This window comes from Arachis ipaensis, chromosome B07 (genome assembly GCF_000816755.2).
Source record: "Arachis ipaensis cultivar K30076 chromosome B07, Araip1.1, whole genome shotgun sequence".
In the NCBI taxonomy this organism is placed as follows: Eukaryota; Viridiplantae; Streptophyta; class Magnoliopsida; order Fabales; family Fabaceae; genus Arachis; species Arachis ipaensis.
In genome coordinates, this window is record NC_029791.2 from 119,615,609 (window position 1) to 119,625,553 (window position 9,945).

General features: G+C 31.3%; 1 protein-coding gene across 2 annotated transcripts in view; it reads right to left on the reverse strand.

Moving 5' to 3' along the window:
- Positions 1 to 3,801, reverse strand: part of LOC107606082 (fluoride export protein 2) — a 6,282-nt gene extending 2,481 nt beyond the window's left edge. Inside the window, exons 1-5 of one of the 2 annotated variants that reach the window (XM_016308047.2) lie at positions 3,684 to 3,801; positions 3,223 to 3,460; positions 533 to 934; positions 296 to 373; positions 26 to 124 (exon numbers count right to left, since the gene is read on the reverse strand). In XM_016308047.2, the coding sequence (XP_016163533.1) occupies positions 26 to 124; positions 296 to 373; positions 533 to 886 (531 nt within the window). In that variant the 5' untranslated portion in view covers positions 887 to 934; positions 3,223 to 3,460; positions 3,684 to 3,801. Of the gene's footprint in view, positions 1 to 25; positions 125 to 295; positions 374 to 532; positions 935 to 3,222; positions 3,656 to 3,683 lie in introns of those variants that run through there. The other variant, XM_021106394.1, reaches the window with a different exon arrangement.

Here is a 9,945-nt window from a genome sequence, read left to right on the forward strand (position 1 = left end):
AAATAACAGGGAAAGAAACGGCTACCATATTAGCAGGAAGATCAAGGTAAAGAACAGTTTTGTTGCTTGTCAAATTGGCTTCCCCAGGGCCAAATAGCTTCTGCAGTAAATATCTTGTTAAGACCTGCATATATAGTTACTGTGGCTATTAGAATCTTGGTTTAATACCAGCTAAAGAATATCAATAAGCAATTAAGCACTCATCAATTACAAGCAAAAAAAATAGCAAATACTGTAAAGTTAGTAATCAATCTAATTAAGTTTAATAACCAAGTTTAAGAGGATATTTACGTACCCCTAGAATTCCGAAAACAGCCATATGAATCATACATGAAGCATAGTCCAGAAACTCTGGCAAACCTTTACGAGTTTCCTGAATGTACAAACACATAAAAAAAAATGTAAGCCATACCATGATATATATGATTAGATCTATCCACATATAACACTTTACATAAACTTCAAATCTTGTCCTAAATTACAAATACTAAAAATGAAAACATGAGATGGAGAAGAGAGATAGATAGCTCACTTTCTTTGGTTCTTCAGAAGGCAAAACTGCATCGGTGGTGGAAAGAGGAGAAGCTACGAGCTGAGGTGGCAAAGGCCTAATAGCAGAAGAGGCTCTTGGCGGTTGCAGTTGTTCCACGTCAGCAGCAGTACCGCCATTCTCATCTGATTTTGTTTCATCGAAGGAGAACCTGAAGCTGTTGGTAGCGCTGAACCTTCTGCTCGGAAGTGCGCGATCTCCAATGTCACCGGCTTCTGAAACGCTCTCGCTCTCGGCGTCATCGTCGTTTTCCGTGCGGTGGCTGACGTGGCTGGATACGCTGAGTGAGCGCCTCCTAATGGAAGAAGAACCCGCGCCACTGTTCAATCTCTCCATTGTTATTCAACAAAGAAAATAAGAACCGCACGGGAAACTTGCGCGTCACTGCGTATTTGGTATTTTATAACTAACTGTGCTTTGTTTGTTTTTTGTGCTATTTTTTGTGTGGCGCTACTTTTCGTGTGGCACAGTGCAGTTAATGTGGCGCAGCCACGGGTCCTCGTTTTACCCAACAACTTGGTTCGCAATTTGCTACTGCTTATTATATTTGGTATTTTAATTATTATTATTATTATTATTATTATTCATTTTTCATATTTAGAACTATGTAATTATGGATTTATTGTCTATAGCTATTAGTTAATACTTAGTCCACCGTGTTAAGAAGGAATGACAGAATGAGACATGATATTTGAGAATGAATTCTTTCCATTGTTAAAAAAAATTGGGAGCGTAAAGTATGATTTTTAATTTTTTATTATTTTTTTATATTTATTTTTTATTTTATTTATAAAATTAATAGTGAGAGATTATAATTTACTTTTTTAATTATTAAAAAAATTAAAAAATATATATTTTTATTATATTGAAATATATTAAAAATAGAAAGAATAATATGTATTTAGGAACACGATTTTATTTATTTATGATTAAAATTAATTTTTACATATAAATTATTTAATCAAATGAGTCCATTCAAATTATTACACTTGTATGAACACAATTTTTTTGCGGTTTTGCTGCACGCTTTTTTTTTTTTTTTCTTCCTCCTTTATCATGACTATCATCGTTATAGTCATTGTCGTCTTCTTTTTATACGTGTATCATCGTTATTGTTATCATTATCATAAAATTTTATCATATTGATGACGTTGCTTAATCCAAAATTAATTTGGATGTATTTTTTTGATAATTCAGTCATTTTTGTATGTTGTTTTTAAACTCAATTTATATATCGCAATCATTAAGTAATTTTGATACATTTTTGAATTAATTGAGGTTTGTAACAAAATTTCGGTGTAAAAATTAAAAATTTTATATGTTATTGTTAACAAATTTTAATATATTTTTATTCTGAATAATTCAAATTTAAATTCATAGAAAAATTGTATGGTAAGAAAGTTCCTTTTTTTTTCCTCCTTGTTATGGTGAGCTAAAAAATGGCATTTCATTAAATTAGTTTTATTTTTGTTTGTTCTTAGCACAAGATTGATATGTTGGGATAGGGTTAGTTGGTACAGAATTTATCAATAAAGAAAAAAATATGGAGTCATGAAATAGAACATACACCTCAATGATCTTCGTCAATGAGTTTCTTTTCTTTTCTGTTGACAATGAATAATCCATTTTAAAAAGCTGTCATTTTTATTTTTACTTTTTTAATGGAGAAACTTTCTAAGAACCACTAAATAAACATTTGGCACAAACAGGTTTTACATATACATATTTAAAAAATGCAGTTGACACAACACCTCAACTCCTCAAGCACATCATTACCGATTCAGAACCATCCTTAATGCATATACTCATACATTAGTAATATAATTTAATATTATAATCATAGAATATCTTTTTGCTACTTAAGCAATGACTTAGGATAACACGGCTAACCATACGAAAACTAATACCTAAAAAACGAAAGATAACATAAGCTGCAAGCAATGATGTCAGTGCATTGGACAATTAAATGCAGGCCACTAGAAATGTTTATTTTAAATCAGAAATTTTTAAGTAATCCATGAAATAGATAAGATAAGCAAGGAAGGTCGACCAAATATTCAATGACTGGAGGTGAGCGAAAATAAAAAATAAGAATAAAATGGCATAAGTATAATTAATAAGTCAAAGGGAGAAATTCCTACGTAACGTTGCGGATTTGAGTTGAAAAGGAATCAAACGAAAGCCAAAAACATGTGTTTGTTTCCTTTTGGATTGCGGGTTTCACTGGTTTGTATTTAACGAACCAAAAACCAAAACAAAGGGTTGGTGGAGTTGGAGTGGGGCCTACGCTCACACTGTCACACATTACCCCACTTGATCACATGCACCGTCCAATACGTCCATGAATGATTCTTGATGGCTGATGCTCGTTTGTTTAAAATTTCTCTGTCATTTCCCTATTCTTGACGGCAGACTATGAATTTTTTTTTCTTTTTGGAAATCCCGTATATGAAATCCCGTATATGAAATGCAATCGAAAAATATGAATTAATTTTATGTGAAGTTGATAATTAAGAATTATTAAATAAAAATTTAATTAAATTATTTAATTATTTAATTATTTAATTACTTTTAAATCTTTAAAAGTACCGGTACCACTAAAAGAATCTGTATGTCAAACAGATATCATCAAACAAGATATTGAAAATAAAGAAGCTGTGGAGAGGATTTACCAGTTGGTTGTGGAGGAATAAAAATGGAGAAACTTGTGAATTGGAGGTCGTGGCTAGAGAGATGGGTGAAGCGGATGTGGCGGACTCCTGAGGAACGATGAAGGGCAGTGGATTGCTGGATTTTTGCACCGGATTGGAGACGTTACGACGTTCATTGCGGAGCTATGGGGAATGGTGAAGAGCTTGGAGCTTGCATGCACGATGGGCTTCAAGAAAGTGATCGTGAAAGTAGATGTTGCTGCGGTGGGTTAATGGAGAAGCTTGTCAGTTGGAGGCTTATAAGTTATAAGTTATAACTCATAGCACATGCGTTGAGCAAAATGTCATTCACATTGTGTGGGCTGGGCTAGCATGATAAATAGCACAACTTTTTTTATTGGGCCTACAAATGAAAATATTTTCGACGCATGCTTTTTTCATGGTGGCTGTTAGGGTACTCCCTTAATGTTTGGAGGACTTACCTGAGAGGGTGGGAAATCGGGACATGCAAGAAGCTGAAGGGGGAGAGCATCACCAACCCAATGCGTCGCGGCGGCCAACTACAGAGAGGAGCATCCATATCGGCGAAGCTTGGAGAGCAGGTCGAGCAGGGAGCACTGACGGTCCTGGTCCCATGCGGGATGCCTCGAGGCAGAGGAGCAGAGCGGCAGAGACATACCGGCCGGAAACTTCAAGGAGGATCCATAATCAGCGGCGGCAGCACTGGCCTGGGGAGGAGAACGGTGTAGGTGGTGATCTCAGAACGTCGCACTGCAGAGTGGAACTCAGGACACCAACCGGGAAAGAAGCTTCAACCTTCAGATCCATGCATCAGCTCGGCCTGCTAAGGGAAGATCCGGCGGCAACAGCAACATCTAACACAGAGCAACACGAGGAGGACGACTATAGTGTTAGGGGAAGCGGGTATTGGGGCGAATCGGGTTCTGGTTGTTTGGCTGGGCCAGCTTTGGCCCATGGCCCCTGTCCAAAAAAAAAAAAAACTCCATTAGATATAAATTTTAAAGAAAAATGAAAATAAAAATAAAAATTTATTTTGATTCTTTTTATTTATTTATTTAAAATAATTTAATTGTCTTACATACCGTCGTCTCTTGTTTTTCTCTCTAACTCAGTCAGTCACTCAGTGTACATCACCCTGATCTCTCCTCAATATTTTCTCTGTCGTTGCCGCCGCGTCCAACCACGTCAGGGTCAGTCTGTTTGCCTTTGATCCTTGAAAAATAATAAATAAATTTTTAGGCATTGCGGATGGAGATCCAGCGGCATTGGGGGATCAACAGGAGTCACAGAGGAGAAGCAGCAGCGTAGCGAATGGGGACCAAAGAGGAGAAGCGGCAGCGGCGATTCCAGGCGATGCGGAGAGCCAGCGGCATCGGGGAATCAACATGGAACCACAGAGGAGAAGCGGCGGTGTCGGCCCAAGGCAAGACGCAAACGATTATATTGTGAACCTCTTGGAACCGCGGCGGAGCAGGCCTCGGCGATCACTGGAAGGCATGAATCCAGCACAGACGAAAGACTACGCGTGACCAAGGAGGATCGGAGATGACTGCGGAACCAAAGTGCTGAGGAGCAAACCGCGGCGGAGCTTTTTCCGGCGCTCTTGCTTCAAAAGTGATGGAGATGGTATTAGGCTTTGGATCGGGTGGGGTTTTCGGGTTTGTTTGTGTTGGGTTGGGTGACTTGACTCCCCTTGACTAAAAAAAGAAAAGTTTAACATTTTAGTTTTTATAAAATAACATTAATCTTAAAAAAAGATTTTGATTTTTTTTAAAATGAATCTTATACATGATTTTTTAATTTTTTAATATTAAATTCAAATTTTTAAATTTAGATAAATTTAAACAACATTATTATTAAATAGATATTTTTGTTTTTTATTTAAACTTTAAATAAATATTTGAAAATTTTAAACTAAATCTTCAAAAGAATAATTTTATCTTTTTCAAATTTAAATATGAATTCTTTTATTTTTTAAAATTTTTAATTTTTGTTTCTATTATAATTTTGTAATGAGCCAATAGCAATTCAAAAATAAAATAAGTATAAAAAAGGCCGAAATGAAAACAAAAAAGTAATGTTAGTGCAAAGTGCAAATAAAATTTAAATTGAAAAAACATAACTTATTTCTAACTTTTCTTTATTAGTGTTGGCACAGTATTTTAAAGAGTAATTAATGGAGTTTTTATTGTACCCTGATAATATCATTAAACAATTAATGCTATTTGTATCATTAACCTTTATAAAAGTGATTCAATGTTATCCTACTATCAATTATACTAACAAATCAAATTATATTTTTTAATTATTCTCACTTGGATGTATTCATTCTCAATTAGAACTCACTTGGATGTGGTCGATTTTAATATTATACCCATTATTTGTGTTTAGATTCAATTATATCCCTAGAAAAGTAAATTATGTAAATGTTGTAAGAATTAGTTTCAACATTTGATGAGCTATTTTTCGGAATAGATCATCGATTATATTCCAGACATTTGTATTCTAACTTCAAGAAGAGATTTTTAAAACTCAAACTAAAGCGCTCATGATGTGTAATTGACGGCAGGATAACATTGAATCACTTTTACAAACGTTAGGGATACAAATAGGAAGATTTAAACATTAGAGACACAAATAGGATTTACCCCCCAAACGTTGAGGACAAAAACGATACTTTACTCTTTAATTAATAAATTAATTTAATTTGATAAAAATAAACGTATTCGTATTACTATAGGACAAATCACACATATAAACTAACCTGGAAAAAAATATACGTGATTCAACCCAACCAATAATTGTTACAGGTTCAATTAAGAGGACATTTCTATGTAATTCGAATTACATATTCACAGTAATTAGTCACACTAATTCGAATTACACACAGACGCGCACTAATTCAAATCAACCTGATTCGAATTACACACTAATTCGAATCGGGGTGATTCGAATTACTCACACGCTGCACATAGTAATTCGAATTGGCCAGATTCGAATTACTCATGGTATAATTCGAATGATGCTGTTAAAAAAATTAATAATTTATTAAAAAAATTTATTAAAAAATTAATAATTTATTAAAAATTTTATTAAAAATTTTAATAATTTTAAAATTAAAAAATATATATTTTATTTTATGCATTAAAAAAAGTTAACAAAATATTTAATTACGAGACTTCTTTAAAATATTAATGAGCTATCAATTCGATAGCTCATGAATATTTTTTAATAAATTATTTTAATAAATTTATTTAAATTATACCACAAAAAATATTTTATTCGATGCAAAATAATTTTTAAAAAATGGCTTAAAAAATATTAGGAGTACTATAAAAATTTGTAATGTTCTAATGACTTAGGTAAATACATGCATGTACTCAAATTTTAAATAAAATACTCTACGTTAATAATAATTTAGAAATTAAAGAAAATATTTTATTCCATACAAACAATTAAAAAATATATTTTATTCTATACAAAATAATTTTTAAAAAAATGGCTTAAATGATGTTATGAGTACTATAAAAGTTTGTAATATTCTAATGATTTAGGTAAATACATGATAAAAATATTTTATTTAATTTCTAAATTATTATTGACTATGTAGAATATTCTTAGGACATTACAAATTTTTATAGTACTCCTAACATCTTTTAAGCTATTTTTTAAATTATTTTGTATAGAATAAAATATTTTTTTGTGGTATAATTTAAATAAATTTATTAAAAAATATTCATGAGTTATCAAGAATGGCCAGAACAGTATTGTATAGAATTCGAATTACTCACCATATAATTCGAATAAGAGTGATTCAAACTTCCCCATGCGTAATTCGAATCATGTAATATCTCACCATATAATTTAAATAATTTTATTAAAAAATTTTCATGAACTATTAAAAATTATTGTGATTATTTATTTTGTAACAAGTACAACTAAAATTTTAATAACAATTATTAATTTAAACATTGTTACAATGAGTACTATAAAAATTTGTAATGTACTCGTTACTAACCTATCACATAATAAAAATTTTTAAACTTTATAAAATGCAATTTATTTTTCATACACTCGTATTATCAAACTAATTGAATTCGATTTAGCATTGGCTCCATATAGATATAATTAGTGGTGTATTAAAATAATTGCATGAATTATATTTATGCTATAAAATTTACGTTCAACTAATATTTATAATTTTTTATATTTTTTGTAGTATATTTTTTTCTAATATTTTTGACAAATATTTCAATAATATTTTTTCTAATATTTTTGACAAATATTCCATAACTAGTTTGAATCAGTCCAATTCGAACTAGTATGTGAGTTTGTGTATAATTCGAATCACCCTGATTCGAATTAGTGTGTAATTCGAATCAGGTTGATTCGAATTAGTAGGTGTGTGCGTACGTGTGTAATTCGAATCATACTGATTCAAATTACATTGAGAGTGGATAGAAATGCCCTCTTGGTTGATTCATGAACCAATTTTTCTATTGGAGGATTCGTGTAAACTTTGAGACTCATTAGCTTATATGAGTGAATTTTCCTATTATTATACTTATATGATTAATTATATTTATTCGGTTTTAAAAAGACAACTATTTAAAACCGTTAATTATAAATTAAAAAATTAATATACTCGTATTGTTTTTAATATGACTATGTTTACAATATCCTTTAATAGTTTGGTGAATCGACAGTCTATAAAATCGTTAATTATTTAGTGAATCAATACTCTATATAGTTTTATTTTTAAATTAGTTTTTCGCAGCTAAAATTTTTATTTTCTATATATTTATTTTACCTCTTCTGCTTTAAATTAAAAAACTCTTTATTTTACCTCATAACTCTCTTTCTCAAATCTCACTTCTAACCAAATTCATTACCACCGTTCACCACTGTCACTCGCATCTCCTTCAACGTCGCGTCTCTTTCATCGTTTCTATCATCGCGTCGCCGCCGTCTTGGAGGCATTTCGCCTCACTCGCCGCCTACGTCTCCCATGTAATGTGAGTGGTGATGCTGTTGTGCTCTTCTGTTATTCTCCTATTTTAATTGTTCCGGTCTTCTATTTTTGTTCATATTTTAATGTTTTAAATTAAAATTTAAAATTTTATTTTCTAACTCGTTTAAGTAATCTAATATTAAAAGAACATTTTAATATTTAAACTTAATACTAAATAATATATTTGGTTCTATTAATTAAATTCAAGTTCATATTCACGTGTGGTTTCTTTTAGTTAATAAAGAAAAAAAGATTTAAATTCAATTTTTTTTAATTTAACAAAACAACTTTAATTATTTAAAGAGTATTTTTATTATTTAAAATTATATGAAAAGTGCATGTTAGTTTTTTAAAATCAAATTTAAATTTTAATATAATTTTTTATTATAATAATATAATATGAGTAATATTAATCCAAAAATATGACGGGCTTAAAATAGCCCAAATTAAAATAATAATCTTAGTCCAAACAAATTTTAAATAAAAAAAATAAAAAATAGATATAAATGTTAACTTTTGTTTAACTCTTTAAAAGGAATTTTAATACTCCAAAGCTCCAAGGAGCATTAAATCAGGCGCCTTTTTTCATGCCACTTCTTGATTTAAACATGTCTCCATACCAAAACAAATAGAGATCAAGCCTAATCAGCACGAGAGTTTAGCCCATGTCCATGTCCCAACTCCTAAACAAAAGCCAAACGGATAATAACCAGCAATAATTGGGAGTTTCGGATTTGGATTGGAATTATAATTGATTTTGGTCCCGCCAAACGAAAACAAGTTGCTACCAATATTAAATTATTAATAATACATAATATCCTCATTTTTTTTATTGCCTGGTACTAGCATAGTTGTAAAAACCGGACCGGACCGGCTGGTTCGACCGGAAAACCGGTAAACCGGACCCTACACCGGTCCGGTCCGAGATTAGGACCGTTCAAGGCATAAAACCGGAACGAACCGGCTGAACCCGCAACGAACCAGCCAAATCCGGTGAAAACCGGACCGAACCGAACCGGTTGGGCCCAACTGAAGGCGAAGCTACAATGCATCTGGGTTCTGCAAGTCCACCATGGTCTCCATAAGCTCCAGCGTGCCAAGTGTCAAAGTTGTGTGGATTTTGGAAAATTTTCCAAAATGGCTCACATAGGGTTCGAACTCCTCACTCCAGGGTTGCAAGAAGGACAATCTGACCACCAAGCTACATTGCTTTTGACTAATATATATCCAAATTATAATACATATAGCAATTTTCTATTTACTTATATTCAATTAATTTTAATTTTAAAGTTATTAATTTTTAAATCAATTATATTTTATTTAAATATAAATTTTATTAAATATATATATATATTAAAAAGATAAAAAAATTATTAATCATAATTTATTTTTTCTTTTCATGATTTTGTTCGACCAGTGACCCACCGGTTAAACCAGTAACCCAGTGACCCAGTAACCTCACCGGTTCGGTTCTGACAACTATGGGTACTAGTGTCCAATAACAATAACTAATTTCCATGAGTGATTCTCTTAGCTTGAAAAGATCCCATATCTAGGTTTGAAATTTATCTACTGCCTAACTTTATTAACCTATAATATTAGATAATTTTGATACATAACTCTAAAATTTTTACAGAATTATCTATTTACATTAGTTTCTTTAATGATTATTCATGTTATAAATTAAAAAAAAAATAATATATTAAAATTAA